At 36.2% G+C, this 19,762-nt stretch overlaps 1 protein-coding gene across 1 annotated transcript; it reads right to left on the bottom strand.

The window, feature by feature from the left end:
* Positions 1-2,248: 2,248 nt before the first annotated feature.
* LOC130589838 (uncharacterized) lies at positions 2,249-19,192 on the bottom strand. The gene is made up of 7 exons (XM_057391434.1): positions 19,076-19,192; positions 16,275-16,740; positions 6,270-6,365; positions 4,209-4,354; positions 3,895-4,106; positions 2,883-3,656; positions 2,249-2,480 (listed from the first exon to the last, which is right to left on the bottom strand). Exons 1-7 carry the CDS (start codon positions 19,190-19,192, stop codon positions 2,249-2,251), a joined length of 2,043 nt encoding a protein of 680 aa, XP_057247417.1.
* Between the last annotated feature and the right edge of the window lie 570 nt (positions 19,193-19,762).

Below are 19,762 nucleotides of genomic sequence, written 5' to 3' on the forward strand. Positions count from 1 at the left end.
CACCCGACCGGGCGGGGCGCTATTTCCTATTCTACGGTTCATGACCTGCCAATCGTCTGACCGGGCACATTCCGCCCGGGTTGGTCGGGCAGGGTGCTTTTAAGGTTTCTGAAGCCCGTGTTGCGCCAGTTTTTGATGGATATATAAATACTTATCTTTTCAGAATTAAAAGACTACGTTTTATTATTAGAGTTTTGTATTGCTTTTTCTCATTTTTCATTGAACTTTCAATAGAAGTGTGGATTTCTCAAGATTGTTTCTACAATTGGTACTCTTTCTCATTCCTTATTATTCTTGTTTAGTTCTTAATTTCCTATTCATCATGTTTACTTTATTTCACCATGAGCATGTTTATTTTAAATATGATTGAGTAGTTTATTTCTAGGGTCTAGGGGATCAATGATCAATTATGAAGGGATGTTTATAAAGTCTTGATATTTGATGATGTTTGTTGATTCCTATTGGATGTATTATCTCTATTCGATCAATCTAATTTGTCTAGATTTAATTGTTATAGTATTGAAATATTAGGTTATGTGCCGAGAGGTATAAACTTGATATTAAGGCTAGTTTCAATAGGTAGTTTTGGTATTAATAAATTGCGAGAGTCTGTTAATATCGTTCTATAGTTGATTTCGATTCGAGAGAACAGACCAACCTGTTTAACAGCATTATTAATGATTGATTGTTGTGTTTCATCCTGGAATTATTGTTCATTAGTGAACCCATACCCTAGGCTCTTTATTATTGATATTCTTGATTTAGTTATTGTCCAGTTTAGTGTAATAACTAACAACACTCGTTCCCTATAATCTAGATTTGATCGACAATTAGGAAAAGAACACTATTTTTCCCTGTGGATTCGACCCTACTTCCTTGAATACTATTTGTTAGAGGACTTTATGATTACTTTTGATTACGTGATACGACTTTAGCCTGTCAATATACCCCGTAACAACACACAGACTCACAACAATCAACCTCCAAGGATACACGGTTTCTGCGTTTCGGGTGTTGACAGAAAAGCCGATTGAGAACGATCTTGAATATTTCCCAGAATAATAGAGGAGAAATAAAACGAAGAGAAGGAGAGTTTGTTTGTGTTTTTTTGTGTCCCCCATGAATAGCAAGGCACTAGTATTTATAGGGAGAGGAAACTATAACCAGGTCAGAAGAAGGCTACAATCGTGAGAAAAACTATCAATTAATGGGGGGAATCATGGCAGCAGTTATGGACAAAAATTAGAGAAAACCGAAAACATAAAGGGAGAGATTAGGGGAAAAAACGGTAGCTTAAGACTGATAAAAACGGTCAGTAAATGCTGACAAAACATTGACCAAAAATATAGTTAAGTTACGTTAATTCCCCAAAGCTCAAAGTCCAAAACCCAAAGCATTGGCCCGGTCCAGGCGGACGGTGCGCGCGTGTGGTAACTCCAATCACCACATACCCACTAAAAGTCTCATTCCTACACAACTCAAAGGGTAGAGGAAGAGTAATGGTTATAAACCTAACACTTCCCTTTTATTCTTTCAAAGTGGGACAAATGACTCTTCATATTCTTTTGAAGCAAACTTTGAGTTTCTACTATATACTCTTATAAACTCCAACAATCCCCCACATGATTCAAAAGAAGAAAAATAGAAAAAAAAAGGCCGTAAAAGCGACAAATATTTGTAAGAGTTACTATAATTTGAATTTAATTTTAATCGAACATAGTACATATTTTTAAGATTTCCTACACATAGAACAACGCACATAATTTTATTTTCAATAACGAATTGCAAACCTGATTAACGGTAAAGAATCGGCAAATTTCAGAGTTTCGTATTTGAGAATGTCGTGAAGCTCCAATCTATGAATATAACTGATTTCTTTTTGTATGCAGTTTGTGTTTGTAATTGAGTTTGCGTTATGGAAAAATTGACTTGAGAGGATGTTATGCTGTGTAATTTTTTTGTTATTGTATGTAGTATTGACGTTTGGTAAGTTCTTGATTATGAATCTTTTTTATTGGCAAGTTTATATGATTTAATCTTATATGAGTTGATTGAGTCTAAATTTGATTTGATTGATATTTTTGTTTTGGCAAGTTTTTGCATGGAATTGGGGTTGATTAGGTGGCCAGAGGAGCATTTAAGTAAATTCTAAGGGAGACACCATTGCTCCCCCTTGGCTTATATAATAGAGATAAACTCCAACAAGAATAACTTTTTTTTTTGAAAGGAAAATAGTCAGTGCATTCTGTTACTCAATGGACATAGTGTCCATAAGAACATAAGGTGACACCTCTGCAGGACAATGAGACTCCCACCGTTGTTCGACACCAAAAGGGATAATTCTAGCTAGGTGATGGGCCACACAATTACCATCCCGCAGCACACGAGACCACTTCACCGAAACAAAGTCCTTGCTAAAAAATAAAGCATCTTCTAACACAACATCTAAATCAGAGAAAAATATTACACCCTTGGACAACCTATTAGCGATAGTAAGACAGTCCATTTCAAATATAACATTTTGTAAGTCATGACTCCGAGCCAACTTGATTGCAAGGCATAACGCTTTCCCCTCCGCAACTTCCACTGGCCACCAAGCTCTCACCCTACGAGTAGCCGTAAAAGTACAACTCCCACTTCATTCCGTGCCACAACACCCATCCCCACCCACCCATCATCGCCCAGCGATGCATCTGCGTTTATTTTGACGCACCTAGCAGGGGGGCTGCCACACCTTATCACTCCTCGTCTCCCTCAAAGCCACGCTCCCATAAATCCTCCTAGAGTACACGCCATAATCTACTTCAGCTTTCAAAGCTAATGCTGCCACTTAGTCATTCGGTCTACAACAATTCTCAAAGACAACCTTGTTTCTTCTATACCACACGTAGTAGGCCACATAACTCAATGCAATCAAATTTTCACACTCCACCTCCTGCCACTCATTCCACAAAAGCAACCAATTTTCCCTCCCTCCTTGCGGCAGCTTATGGCTAATCTCAGCAATCTCCCACACTTCTCTCGCCTTCGAGCAATGAAACAAATCATGGGAAACAGTCTCGGGTCCCTCCAAACACAAAAGGCGCGTATCATCGAAGATTACATGTCTATGCTTCAAAATGGAGCAAACCGGCAACGAGTTTGAGCAAATTTTCCACAAGAAGTGTCTCACTTTTGGAGAGACTTGTAATCCCCATATTGTAACCCATGCACGGTGAAAAAGATCAAGGTTTTCGGACTTACCTACCAGATAAGTTGTTTTAACCGAGTAGGAACCATCTTTAGCAAAGGCCCAAGCCACATGATCATTGGGGAGACGATCACTCAAGGGCACCGCCATAATAGCTTGACCATCTTGCTCATTGAAGTTCTCTAGAACCATGTTAGCATCCCACTCCATCGATCCAAAATCAATCAAATCGCATACATAGTGAAGCACCAGCACTCGCCCACTGGTAATGAAACGGCTATCTCCAGATATCACCCAAGGATCCTCCCAAATCTTGATAGAAGCTCTATTCCCTATACGCCAAAGCACCCCTTCTATCACCAAGGATTTCGAACCCCAAATGCTTTTCCATGAATAGCTACCAACGGGACCCAAATTGGCATCAAGAAAACTCGAGCTTGGATAATACTTAGCTTTGAAGACCTTGCTAAGAAGAGAATCCTCATATTGGATCAAATGCCAGGCTTGTTAACCAAGAAGAGCCTCACTGAAAACCGACTGTCGAAATCCCATCCCCCCTAAACATTTTGGGTTACACAAAAACTCCCAACTCTTCCAATGCATCAATCTCTTGTCCCCTTTAGAACCCCCACCAAAACTTGGCCATAGTCGAGTGAATGGAATTCTCAATTGCCATAGGAAATATGTACACACCCATCACATACGTAGGAATAGCCTGTATCACTGCCTTCAGTAGAACTTCTTTACCAGCCCGGGAGAGTAACTTTTCCTTCCATCCCTGAAGCTTCTTCCAAACTCTATCCATAATTCTTGAAAAGAGATGATGTTTAGAACGACCAGCAAGTGTAGGGATACCCAGGTACTTGGAATTCCTGTCAACTTGTCTCATAGCTAGAAAACCAATCAACTCCTCCTTCTGCACAGAACCGACACCTTTGCTGAACGAAACTTCCGACTTATCAATATTAATTTTTTGACCAGATGCTGCTTCATATTTGTTGAGAATATCAACTATAACTGAGCATTTCTGACGGCAAGCACGCGCAAAGAGCAAACTATCATCAGCAAAGAGAACATGAGAGATCTCCGGGCCACTCTGACTCGCTTTCATGCCATGGATAGCCTTATCAACAGTAGCTTTTCTAACAAGAGCCAAAAAAGCATCTGCAACAATAATAAACAAGTACGGAGAAATAGGGTCACCCTGCCTAATCCCCCTGGAGGGAATAACATAGCCACACACATCACCATTCACCACAAACGTGTAGGACTTTAGATGGTTAATGCGAAAAAAGAGTATCATATACTCAAACATCTAACCCCAAGAACAAATTGCATAAACTAACATGAATCAAATAATACATAACATTATCTACCTTTGATGCGTGAATCCTCAAAGGTACTAACTTCCAAGTGAGATCTTATGACAACGTCAAACATCATTCCTCTAGTATTGGTCCACGAACAACGGTTAGATCACCACGTATGCTAGTACGGAAAGAGGAACTTTTTCACTCCTTAATTTGTATGGTGTTATGCCAAAAAGGGAGGAAGAGGAGGAGTCTAAGCATTACCAAAAATCAGAATTTTTAGCAAAAATATGATAATGAATCTCATTTGTAACCTCTATATCAATATATAGAGTTGTTACAATGGTGGTTTCATAAGGCTTAATTAGCCACATAATGTCATACATTAATAGGCTTAATTAGGCATATAAAGCCACCCATTATAAATCATTTAACAATAAGAGTTATAACTCTTCTCCTACCATCCATATGACCATCAAATCATTTCCAAAATGGATTTGAGTAATTATCTAACCTTTGTTACAATGTGTGACCTCATAGAACCCGATCAATATTAGTAGTCGGACCAATCTCATTAATCCAACAAACCATAATTTAACTTCTAGCGAAACGTTACGGTCACCTAATATTATTGAATATATTATCTCTATAAACTTGTCCATATATATTTAGTTTGTTACACTTGATCGAGGAAAAAATCATTCAATCTCCCACTTGTCTAAGAACAAGTGTGTAACCTTCAAACTCCTTAAGTCGCTTAATGTCTAATTTGATGACATGGTAACATCGTATTTAAAGCATACCAATGTTCAAGTTGTTTCTTGAAATCCGAGTTCGAACTGTCGAAACAAATGATTAACTTCTTAATCCATTTGAGCATGGCCATGCATTTTCAGTTCTCACTCTTCAAGAGGCCAAGACACAAATCCTAACTCTTAGGAGGACTTTATCCCATCTTGTATAACCAATACTCCCACTCAATTCATAGTAGTTCCGATCACTGCCTTAATAGCCTCCTTTTACGACACGACGTTTTGCAGTGTTAAAAACATACTAATCCTTAAGTAAGAGTAGTGTCATACTCATGTCAAAGGAATCTACTAAATATATTAATGAGATTCTCATAAACCTTTTAGAGAACTCCCACTAGGTCTGCCCGACAAGTATTAACTATACATGTCTATGCAAATGATTGGACATCTCTATGTCCCCATAGCCCATGAAACTGCGTTATCAATCAACTTGCAATCTAGTCCATGAAACTCAATCATTTACGTTCAACATAATGATTCGGACTAGGGACTAAGGTATATTATAACTCCTATTCACTAGATAGAGTTCCATTTGTCAAATCCCGTATTTGACAATCCTCTGAAACGTTATAAAATACTTTGAACGTTTTATTTAATACTAAACCAAGATTAAATGAGAAAATATAACCTTTTATTGATAAACATAACCAAACATATCATAAGAGTAACTACAACTGTGAACTAATTAAAAGTAAATAGTACACAATCAAGACCACTCTCCTATATGCTTAAGTCCTATAGCCCTAGTATGACTCTCATGCTTAGGTAGAGGCAATGGTTTAGTCAAAGGACCAGCGACATTGCTATCTGTATGAACTTTGCTAACTATTACATCTTTTCTCTCAACGATTTCTCGAATAAGATGAAACTTTCTAAGTACGTGCTTACACCTTTGATGTGATATTGGTTCCTTAGACTGAGCTATGGCACCATTGTTATCACAATGTAAAACAATACCATCTCCAACACTAGGCACTACTCCTAGCTCCAGAATGGACTTCTTCATCCAAATGGCTTCCTTTGTTGCATCAGCCACAGCAATGTACTCAGCTTCTGTTGTAAAATCAGCAATAGTGCTTTGCTTTGAACTTTTCCAGCTCACTGCCCCTCCATTTAGACAAAAGATGAAACCAAATTGGGATCGAAAATCATCTTTTTTGTCAGTTTGGAAGCTCGCATCTGTGTAACCCTCAACAATTAACTTACTCTCACCTCCATGAACTAAGAAATTATCCTTAGTCCTTCTCAAGTACTTTAGGATATTGTTATTTCCCTAGGAACACTACAAGGGGGGGGGGTGAATTGTATGTGTAGAAATAAACGTAACTTTTTGCAAAAATCTAAACTTAAACAAATAAACAAGCTAGAGGAACACAAGGGATTTTTACGAGGAAAAATTTCTTGGGCCCAATAAGAAGAAACAACCTCGACCACTAGGGATTTTAAACTCAACTCTTTCACTAATTAGGCCAAACAGCTTTGTTACAACCTAATTCTATTCTCGAGCCACACCTTGAGTTCCTAAACTCAAGTTCCTGAGCCATTGTTCCCTTAACAGTAGTTCCTCTCAACTTCATTCGAAGTTTTCTCACTCTTACTAGCTTTACTCAAAGCTTCTCTCTTACAGAACTTCACTCAAAGTCCCCTTACCCAAAAACCAAAAATACAATTGATCGAAATAAGCTTAGTGGAATTAGAGTAAGTAAGCAAAGAACAAATGACTATTATGAGAGAATGAAGGCACTGACACTTAATTAGTTAAACTCACTAAATTACTTAGTTAGACACAATTTGGAACTCACTTAGACTTCAATATTTATAGTGACAGTAATATAGAACGTGGGAATTAAAATCGTGTTCATGATAAAAACCATTATCCCATGATGTTCTTTCCCTTAAGGAACATGTTCCTTAACACATTCCATGATCCCATGATCTCTACTTGGACGTGGACATGTTTTAGTTACTGCTCCTAGTTTATAGGATTTACTTGAGCATTATCCGAAAATCAGTTTTAATTTAAAACAGATTTAATATTAAAACTAAAATTAAATCTTTAAGAAAATATTATCTTTTAAATAAAATCCTTTAAAAAACCGAATAATATTTTTCTTATTTTTTTCGAAAAACAAAATCTTTTCCTTAAAAAGATTTTCCACAAAAACAGATTTTCTCTTAGACTAAAACCGGTTATATATTATTTAGGCATGATTTACTCAACTTCCATTAGTGAACCGTTATAATGCTTCGAGCCTAAATCTAGTTCCTTTTATTCATAAGTTCCTTTAACTGATTTGTTTAGTGCCAATTCGTCTATTCCTTACAAAGGAACAAACTATCATTCTCAAACAAAACTGTCAATGTTCCTTACCAACATTACTTGTTCCTTTACAATGGAACTAGAAAATAAAAACGCCTTGCTTTATTCTTGTTGCTCCAATGCTTCTTCAGTATCAACTAAAAGAGACATCTTCACTTATTCATCAAAATCCTTACTTGATTTCTTCCTTGACTTAGTATTCTCTTTGTTCCTTTCAATGATACCATAAAAATCATACACTTAAATAACTCAGTAGTTCACTACTTAGTTTGCATCTTTGTTCCTTTGTCATCATCAAAACTAGGGTTCAACAGATATTCTTAGCTGTACTCCAGTGTACGTCACCTGGATTTGATTGGAATCTGCTACACATGCTCAAGGCATATGAAACATCTGGGCGAGTACAAATCATGGAGTACATAATGGACCCTATAGCTGACGCATAAGGAACATTACTCATTCGCTTAATCTCATCAGGCCAGAAGGACACTGAGTCTTGCTAAGCGACACCATGTTGCATGGGTAGGAAGCCTCTCTTAGAGTTTTCCATGTTGAACTTAGTGACGATCTTATCTATATAAGTTCGTTGGCTAAGTCCGATCATCCTCTTAGACCTATCCCTATAGATCTTGATCCCCAAAATGTACTCAGCGTTTCCAAGGTCTTTCATAGAAAAACAACTTTTCAACCATTCCTTGACTGACTCAAGCATGGGAATGCTTTCCTATGAGAAGTATGTCATCTACATACAAGACCAAGAAGACTATGTTACTCCCACTTTCCTTCTCTTTAAACACAAGACTCTTCTCCTTTTTAAGAAAACCAAATGTTTTGATTGTCTCATCAAAACGGATTCCAACTCCGAGATGCTTGCTTCAATCCATAAATGGATTTTTGAAGCTTACATACGCTCCTAGGATTTTCTGGATCCACAAAACCCTCCGGCTGTGTCATATACACATCCTCTTTCAAGAACCCATTCAAGAAAGCGGTTTTGACATCCATTTGCCAAATCTCGTAATCATAAAGGCGGCGATCGCTAGGAGTATCCGAAGGATTTAAGCATGGCTACCGGTGAAAAGGTTTCGTCATAGTCTATACCATGAACTTGCTTGAACCCTTTTGCAACCAACCTTGCTTTGTAAACCTGAATATTACCATCCTTGTCTGTTTTCACTTTGAAAACCCATTTGCAACCAATAGGTGTATCCATCGGGCAAATCTACCAAGCCCATACTTGATTTTCAGACATGGATGCCATTTCGGACCTCATGGCTTCAGCCATTTTTCGGAGTCTTCACTCATCAAAGCTTGCTTGTAAGTAGTAGGTTCCTCAAATTCTAAAATCATTATCTCAGAATTTTCGGTTAACAAGAAATCAACAAACCTCTTGGTTGGTATTCTTGTTCTACTAGACTTACGGGGGCTGCAACAGGAGAAATTTTCTTCTCAACAATTTGAGAATTTTGCGAATTAGATTCGAGTGGGACGTAGGAGGTTCGTGTACGGGATGCACGTCCTCCAACACTTGGTCAGTTTGGGAGAAGATTCCTCCAAAGGAGGAACTACTTCAAGCCCAACATCTGGCCTTGTGTTCGTTCTCTAACATAGGATGAACTATGTCCATTTGTTGCTCTTCTCGAACTTCTTCGAGAAATACATTACTCCCACTTGCCTTTTTGGAAATAAAATCTTTTTCCAAAAAGACACCACGACGAGCAACAAACACTTTGCCCTCAGTGCGATTGTAGAAGTAATAGCCCTTGGTTTCCTTGGGATAACCCACAAGAAACACTTATCTGATTTAGGGGCGAGTTTATCTGAAAGTAAACGCTTTACATAAACCTCACATCCCCAAATACGTAAAAAGACAAGTTTGGAACTTTTCCACTCCATATCTCATATGGTGTCTTATCTACTGCCTTTGATGGAGTTCTATTAAGTGTAAAGTAGCAGTTTCGAGAGCATATCCCCAGAAGGATATTGGAAGATCAGCAAAACTCATCATAGACCGAACCATATCAAGTAGAGTTCGTTCCTCCTTTCGAAACACCATTCAACTGAGGTGTTCCGGCGGAGTGAGTTGTGAAAGAATTCCACAACTCTTCAAGTGATCACTAAACTCTTGGCTCAAATATTCACCACCACGATCGGATCGCAGTGCTTTGATTGTTTTGCCAAGCTGGTTTTGGACTTCATTTTGGAATTCTTTGAACTTTTCAAATGATTCCGACTTATGCTTCATTAAATAGACATATCCATATCTACTTAAATCGTCCGTAAAAGTAATGAAGTATCCAAACCCTCCCCTAGCTTTTGTGCTCATTGGTCCACATACATCAGTATGTATTAGGCCCAATAGATCACTGGCCCTTTCACCCTTTCCAGTAAAAGGTGACTTTGTCATTTTACCCATTAAACATGATTCACACACATCAAATGGCTCAAAGTCAATGATGTTAGAAGTCCATCTTTATGTAACTTCTGAATGCGTTTCGCGTTTATGTGTCCTAAACGACAATGCCATAAGTAAGTAGGATTAGTATCGCTTGATCTATGTTTTTTGCTGTCTATGTTAAGGACATCTTTGTCTAAGTCTAGGAAATATAGACCATTAGACCTTTTAGCAGTGGCATAAAACATTGAATTCAAATAAAGGAGAAACAACCTTTCTCAATTGTAAATGAAAACCCTTCATTATCCAAAACAGGAATAGAAATAATGTTTTTGGTAATAGCAGGAACATAATAACAATTATTAAGCTCTAATATTAATCCAGAAGGCAAAGGTAGACTATAAGTCCCAACTGCAACGGCTGCAACTCTTGCACCATTTCCAACTCGCAGTTCCACCTCTCCTTTAGCCAAAGTTCTACTCCTTCTTAGTCCCTGCACATTCGAAGTAATGTGAGAAACACAACCGGTATCAAATACCCAAGAAGTAGAGTTGCTAAATTAATGTCAATGACATAGATACCTGAAGAAGAAGCCCCAGACTTCTTATCCTTCAAGTACTTGGGCAGTTACGCTTCCAATGACCTATTTGATCACAATAGAAGCACTTGGCATTTGCGGCCACCTTTGGCTTTGCCTTTGCCTGTGGCTTAGAGTCTTAGTGGCAACTTGCTTCCCTTCTTGCTTTTTCTTGCCAGCCCATTCCTTCTTAAAACCCTTTCCCTTTTGAACCATAAGAACTTCCTTCTTAGGTACAACTGTGATGTTTTGCTCGGCAATTATGAGCATCCCATGTAACTCAGCAAGGGTTTTCGACACCCCTTCATATTGAAATTCAATCGAAACGTATTGAACCCCTTATGAAGTGAGTGCAAAATGATGTCAGTAGCCAACTCTTGGCTATAAGGAAAGCCCAACCTCTCCATGGCTTCAAAATAACCAATCATTTCGAAGACATGAGTGGCGACCGGCTTGCCTTCAACTAACGAACACTCAAGAATAGCCTTGTGAGTTTCATACCTCTCTATCCGAGCTTGTTGTTGAAACATGGTTTTCAACTGTCGGATAATGCTATAGGCATCCAAGCTTGCAAACCTCTTTTGAAGGCTTGGTTCCATAGCCGCTAGCATAAGGCAAGTAACAATTACTGACCTTTCTGCAACGGCCTTATGGGCCTCTTTCTCAGCATCAGTAGAGGTAGTAGTTAAAACTGGGATCGGGGTTTCAAGAACATCCTCTCGACCTTCGGACCTAAGAACAATTCTTAGATTCCTTTCCCAATCAAGGAAGTTGTTCCCGTTCAATTTATCCTTCTCAAGGATTGAACGTAAGTTAAAAGGTGAATTAGTTGTTACCAGACATGATATCTACATAGAAGATGCAAAAAGTATAAGTATGTTTATCATAATAGCTTTTAACAAATTTTAAACACTTTAAAATAAAAGCTATGCACTTGACCAATTTTAATGTCCCTCTTTTGAATCAAGTGGTTCTAAGATCCTATCAAACATGATTTATAAGTGGACTTTGGCCTCAACTTAAAACCAAGTTTAAAAGGTAAGTAAACTCCTTTACTAATTACAACATTTGTAACTCTTAGTTAATGGTGTTGCTAAGGTGATTACGCTCCCAGGTAAGGAAGTTACCCACAACGTTGGGGAGAGCCTTCCTAATCCTAGACAGAGCTTGTCACCCAAACACAAAACCCAAAAACTTTGCTACAAAATCCAAAACCGTTTTGATGATTTTGTTGGGCCAAACCAAACTAAACTTGCAAATTTCGGAAATTTACTCTACTTAGCCCAAGATTGAAAGTAACACTCTGCTTTGGCAGAACCTATTACTAACGATCAAGTTTTAGTAGGTGTTTATTTGGAATAGCAAAAACCCAATATTTTATTTAAGGGACCTAAGTAAATTATTATGTTGATTTAATTACTAGTGAACATTTAAATAATTAAATCACAAGCATAATAAACTTAGAAAGCATTTAAAAGCAATATTTAAATGCATAAAATAAAATGTGATCCTAGTATGGCCCCTAAACCTAAAGACTACTCTTTAAGGCTCCCTTGTTGAATCACCATGGATCTCCATCCTTGTGCTTCATAGGATAAGATTGAATCACCATTCTTCTTATTAATACTTGAATAAATATTTTTGAATTATGAACTAAAATATTACAAAAATACCAACGATGTCGTAGATCGTATTTAGATTACAAAAATACATTAACGATACGCAGATCGTATTTTCTATCCAAGTTTTGGGCCATACTAGTCACCGCATGCATTCATAATATCATATATATAAACATGCATTTTAATCAACTATTAAAATAAATTATCATGTTTTAACAACTTTAAAACAATAATAACCATGAAGATTATAATCACATTAAATCCTATGGTTGGTACCTTAAGACAAAATTTAATCATATTAGAATTTCGTCTCACAAAGGCTTTAAAATATAATCTAACAAATTTAATCATATTAAACTTAAAGAAAAATTAAAGCAATTGTAGGCACCACATTTAATCATATTAAAAAAAAAAACTTAACATGATGATAACCACATAAAAGGCATGGAAGAATTAATCAACTATTAATACTAACAACCTAAAATGTAATTAACATCAAAATAATTATAATAGTTACTAACTCCTTAGTAACCCCTTTAAAATTAACTAGTCAATTACCACATATAATTAACTAATAAAGTTAAAGCTCATTATTTTAATTCAATTATGACTTAAATATGAAATTAATCAATTTGTAATATTGGAATATACTCAAAAAAAAAATAAACTGCCAAGGCAGTAGTGTGCCAAGCACCACTGCCACCTTAGCAGCGGCCCACCACCATGTGCAACAGACCGGTCACCACCGGCGGTGTTGGCGGCCACGGCACTGCGCGGGCAGCAGCAATCGCCTAGTCGCAAGAAGCGACCCGCGCGCCACCACCATGTCGGCCACAGTCCGGTGGTGCGCCAGCCATCACGCCGGCGACTTTCCGATGGTACTCCCCCTTCCCACTCAATTACCAACAACCCTTGTGCATAATTGAATGGAACTTCACAACAATTATTTAGGGGAAAAAAATTAGGGTTCATATTATTTTTGTTTATCAAAAGCAAAAAAAAAAAACATAAACTAACACACAAAATCTGATATTTTGTGATGTGAGATTGTAATTTTGAGTATAATTTATATTTATATATACATAAAAATACAATTTTTATGTTTCCAATTAATTAATATCATGATATTAATCATGCAAATAAACTCATATATAAAGCCCTCCCTTAATTGAATTTAAAAAAATGAAGTAAAACATGCATCAACATGATCATATTAATCAATGCAATAGGCTAACTGATACCAGTATAGGACTTTAGATGCTTAATGCGGAAAAAGAGTATCATATACACAAACATCTAACCCAAGAACAACTTGCATAAACTATTATGAATCAAATAATATATAACATTATATACCTTTGATGTGTGAATCCTCAAAGGTACTAACTTCCAAGTGAGATCTTATGAGAACGTCAAACGTCGTTCCTCTAGTGTTGGTCCACGAACAACGGTTAGATCACCATGTATGCTAGTACGGAAAGAGGAACTTTTTCACTCCTTACTTTGTATGGTGTTATGCCAAAAAGGGAGGAAGAGGAGGAGTCTAATTAGCTTTACCAAATATCAGAATTTTTAGCAAAAGATGATAATCAATCTTATTTGTAACCTCTATATCAATATATAGAGTTGTTACAATGGTGGTTTCATAAGGCTTAATTGGCCACAAAATGTCATACATCAAGAGGGTGTTTGGTTCATATAGGGGTATGGGTTTGGAATCAGGAATGAAACCAAGGTGGTATAGGTTTGGAACTTGATACATAATACCATGTGTTTGGTTTGATTTATGAATGAAATTTTTTCTTCTATTTAATACCTAGTGGTATTGGTATGAGCTAAACCCACCTCCCCCCTTGGGTTTCTAAACCCCATACCTTATGGATTTGAGGTATGGGTTTTAAATCTATCAAATTATTAAACAAACACTAGGTATGGGTTTTGTTCATTCTAAATCCATACCTCATTCCAGAATCGTATGAACCAAACACTCCCCCAATAGGCTTAATTAGGCATATAAAGCCACCCATTATAAATCATTTAACAACAAGAGTTACAACTCTTCTCCTACCATCCATATGACCATCAAATCATTTCCAAAATGGATTTGAGTAATTATCTAACCTTTGTTACAATGTGTGACCTCATAGAACCCGATCAATATTAGTAGTCGGACCAATCTCAGTAATCCAACAAACCATAATTTAGCTTCTAGTAAAACGTTACGGTCACCTAATATTATTGAATATATTATCTCTATAAACTTGTCCATACAGTGGCGGATCCAGGAATATATGAATAGTTGGTCACTACCAACTAGGTTGCACAGAGACGGATACGGATACGGGTTCGGATACGCGTATCCATATAAGATAATCCATGAATTTAAAGAAAACTACCTCAAATAAAATCAATTTATGACTAATAATAGTTCATATTACAATATAATAGTACCTAAAAATAGTACTTCTTACAACCAAATAGTTCTTAGAAAATATTACAATTGTTCTCGACGAGTTTTTCATATTTTGATATCGATTTATAATATGATCTTTGCTAACCTTCAAAAACATTTCTTTCTCCACATAAGTAATCAAGCAATCATTCAACATTTAATCTCCCATGCTATTACGCAATTCCTAAATCACAAATTCATAACACAACCATTTGTCGAATTCGCATCCTATATAACTCCTAAATCACAATTCACACCACAATCATAATGAAATCCAATTGACAAAAATACATAAATACATAATCATTTGTCAATTTGGCATCCTAATCTAATTCTCAAATCACAACACAATCAAATCCTAAATCCTAATGAAATGAAATTGACAAAAATACACAAACACACATCAATTTTCAACAACAACTTACAACCCAACAATGATTCAATGAAAAATAATTGAAAAAGCGATTAAGCAAAGATTAAAAAAGTTGAATGAGAAGAATGCCTGAAGTTTGCAGCCTCTGCCGCCTGCTGCCGCCCGCTGCGACAGTGATTCAGTGAAGAAGTGATCCAAGTGAAGTCTTGAAAGTTGAAGAACTGACTGTTCTTTGAGAGTTGAGACACCACAAAACCCTAACAAAATCAGATTCTTTAATCTTTGAAACAACAAAACCCTAACAAAATCAAATCAAACAACACAAAATTTGAACAAAACCTTAAAAAAATCAAACAAAAAACAAACTTACCGGCACCGCTGTTACTGTGGCCGAATGCGATTCGCGACAGTGCGAGTGTGCGACTCGAATCGAGTCTCGACTGATTATCGCAATACCGCTGGCGCTGCTAGTGTGCGACCCGACTGAACTGCGGCGTCGGAAAACTCACCGGCAAAATATATCTCCGGTTGCGGCGTCGGCGCGTCACTCAATGCTACTGATTTAGGGTTTCGCGAATGAGAAAGAGAGAGAAAGAGGAAGTGTGTCTGGGTGAGCGTTTGAGAATCAGAAAACGCTTCAAACTTTTTTTTTTTTTCTTAGGAATATTAGTTGGTCATTAGGAATATTAGTTGGTCACGTGACCAACAATGACCAACAGTACATCCGCCACTGTGTCCATATATATTTAGTTTGTTACACTTGATCGAGGACAAAGTCCTTCAAAACGAGTATCTAACAGAAGACACACAACCCATAATACAATTTACCCATGAATCCGCAAAACCCATTTTCAACATCAAACTCCGAAGGAAACACCACTCAACCCTGTCATACGCTTTGCTCATATCAAGCCTCATTGCTACAAAACCCCTATTCCCCTTACATCTGTATTTCATTGAATGAAATAATTCTAGGGCAATTAAAGCATTATTAGTAATGAGCCGACCAGGAACAAAGGCGCTCTGGTTATCAGATATAACATTAGGCAAAATGACCTTCAACCTGTTAGCTTAGAACTTTTGTAACAAGTTTGAAAATAACATTACACAAGCTTAACTTATTGGTCTGAACTCGAAAACAAGAGTTGGAGATTTCACCTTCGGAATGAGGGCGATAATGGTATCATTCAGAGCATCGGGGGGACGGGTACCATGGATAATACCTGCGACAATCGAGGTTACATCATCACCCACAATATGCCAGAACCGCTGGTAGAAGATAACATGCATCCCATCAGGGCCCGGAGCCTTGCATGGGTGCATATGTCGAAGAGCCTCCCAAACCTCATCCTTGCAAACACGTGTACACAAAGCCACATTCATCTCCGCAGATATAGTAGGGGTAACAACATCTAGTACGTCAGACAAAGCCTCATCAGAGGGGAAACTAGAAGTGAAAAGATTATTGTAATAATTCTCAATCACCCAACCAACATCTTCTTCGTCATCACGCCACACCCCCCTCTTGTCATAAAGCCCATGAATAAAATTTCTCAGTTTACGCTGACTCGCCTTGTGATGAAAATATTTAGTATTTTTATCGCCATCATTTATTTCTGAAACGCACGATCTCAAATACCAATATGCCTCCTGTTTTTCAAGCAACTCATCAAGCTTACCATGGCACCCCTAAACATACTCACAATCAGCAGCAAGTGAAGAATGTTGCAACCGCTTGATGTTCTCTTCGACAGCACAAGTCTCATGACCCAGATTGCCAAGAGAGTCTTGGCTCCACACCGTTAACTTCTGCGCAACAGCACCTATACTATTCGGGATACAAAAGTTCTTACTTTGTAATTGTTTGGAATTGCTTTAGTTATATCAGTTTAATTTTCAATCGAAAATTTCTCTTTCTAAGCATATTTATTTGGGAAAAGTTTTATGCATACATTCACATGTTACTATAAGTTAGGCAATTTTAACTTTTCTTATTGCACATAATTGTATATCAACAAAGAATTGAATATTTTAAAATAAGCATTTTTTTGATAAGTGAAGGGCTGAAAAGTAATTTTACAGGGGACACCGTAGCTTCTCTCTTGGCTTATATAATAGTAATATATTGCCATAATTTCACTTTTTAGTAAAAAACTAGTATTTGGGCCCGAACGATGTTTCGGGTTTTCTCTGTACTACAATTTAGTAATCTCTATTATATAAGGGAAGGGGGAAGCAATGGTGTCCTCTTTTGAAATGCCTATTTTGCCCCCTTTCCCTTTCTAAATTACAAAAGGAATGTCAAAATCAAAATCGGCACTCAATAAAGAAAACTATCGAAAATTAATTTGCAACACTCACTCACAAATCACTTAAAAGAAGAAACTTTACAAATCACTCATACAATTGAGAAAATCACGCAAATCACTCAAATAATCAGGAAACTTTATTAAAACTTAAAATTAACATACAAACTAAAACTAATAACCTAGAACGTCAATACATACAAAAACATTTACAAAAATTATTTACTTACAAATCACTATTCCCAATAACCATTCACAATTAATGGGGGGTCATAATAAAAAAAATAGAGGTGTATTTGTAGTGAAATCAGAATTTAGAAGTTAGGCAACGAAAAAAATTATTTACTTTTTTATAGTGTTTCCTATATATAATAAAACTTTTACATATATTTGGACCTATCCTTTTCTATTATATAATAGCGATTAATTATCAAGGTAAAAAGGTTGATTTAAAATATCATTCAAGAATTAAAGTACAACATATCGCTATTATATAAGGGAAGGGGGGGAGCTATGGTGTCCCCGAATGAAGAGACTATGTTACCCCCTTCCCATTCTAAATTACAAATTCACTTACAAATCAAAGGGGTATTCAAATAATTATAACAATCACTCACAAGTCAACTAAAATCACAAAATTGCATAATTTACGTTATGCAAATCACTAAAATGAGAAAACTTTACAAAAACTTAAAAATTCACTTACAAACTACAACCTACGAAAAAATTGACTTGAAATCAAAGTGTCCAATTTTTTTTACAATTTATGAAGTACTGTACTTAATTCAAAAATCAACTAAAAAATTATAATATTAGAAATCATAAATAAATTCAATAAAATTTCTATTTTATTCATAGAATTTAACTTTGAAAAGTAAAAAAAAAAAAAAAAGAATGGTGAGAGACTTAAGTGACGGAAACTAAACCAATCAAATTTTGCAACTAAAAACAATTATACTTCGTATGTCTTCAAATTTTGACTCTTATGCCGAAGAAAATCGAGTTTATGTTTCGAAAAAAAATCAAACACGCATCGCGTGCAAAAAATTCTAGTAGTTAAATAAGTCATCTCATTCATTATATGGATTTCAAAAGTTTTCCATTTATATATCATCATTAATTTTTATTAAAAAAGCAATTATGATATAGCGGAGTAATGGTTGGATCTCTTTCTTTCATACTTGAGGTTGTGCGTTCAAATCTTCACTTCAACAATATTTATTTTTTATTATATGAGAAAGACGTGGATAAATATTATTGAATGAGGGATGGTGACACGTGGCACATATACGTTCTTAGGAACGCCTTTTAATATATTAGTATAGATTAACTAGAGTTGACGATTGCCTTTAGCTCAAATTGTCTTATAAAATTGCTTTTACTTTAACGATTTATTTCTCTCATACTGAAGTGAATTAAAGGGATACTTTTATGATAAACTACTCACATTTTTCACTAACTTATAAACCGGTGTTTAAAACTATTGTTGCGAAAAAAAAAATAATATGTGAGTTAAAGTCAAATTAATATTTTTAAACGTTGAATATAGAAATTCCACTTATTCTTTCTGAAATAAATAAATAAAACCCACGTACTCTACGTTGAATAAGTAGACATTAGATTCTTTGATCAGCGTTCCGTCCCACCAAAAAGCGACAAAACAACTCAACCAAATTCCGCAATTAGATACCGATAAGGTACACGGGAACACAGCTGACCTCCATAAGTGCATATTCCCCTGTATTTTTATCCTGTTTTGTTTGGTCAAATTGGTCCACCTCAGAAAAGTCAAATTTACATCTCAACTGAATCGCGGCCTCCGCGTAAGACGACATAGCAGCATCAGTGCATTTTTGGCCCCCTAAATAAATTATAACTTGCTACACGTTTCAATTTTCTCAAGTCGTTTTTTACTCTTGAAATATATACGGATCTATGTATATTTTAAGGAGAGATTTTATATTATTAAATTTTATAATGGACGTGTTGGTATATCAAATTATCAAGTAATATTTGATCGTTTAGTAATACCTTAAATTATTGAAGTCTTTCGTGAATATCAAACCAACGTAGATATCTGTTCTAAGATAATAGATGATATTATACTTTCTCCTATTTTTTATTACTAGGTGTTTGTATTCTAATTTAACTTAGGGTTTGTTTTTTCCGACATAAAACATTGAACTGAACTAAAATGAATAATGATATGTGAGAGTAAAAGTCTGTCCAGAACTGATCTGGGTTAATGAGAATCGAACTACCGACCATGAGGTTGGGAGGTGGGAGCTTCAACCATTAAGCTCCCACATGATTCTCAGCCATTAAGATCTTTAATTACCGATAATTAAAAGTTATGAAAAATAGATTTCTGGAATATATACATGTATATATACAATATGTTTTTC

This window comes from Beta vulgaris, chromosome 8 (assembly GCF_026745355.1).
Source record: "Beta vulgaris subsp. vulgaris cultivar EL10 chromosome 8, EL10.2, whole genome shotgun sequence".
In the NCBI taxonomy this organism is placed as follows: Eukaryota; Viridiplantae; Streptophyta; class Magnoliopsida; order Caryophyllales; family Amaranthaceae; genus Beta; species Beta vulgaris.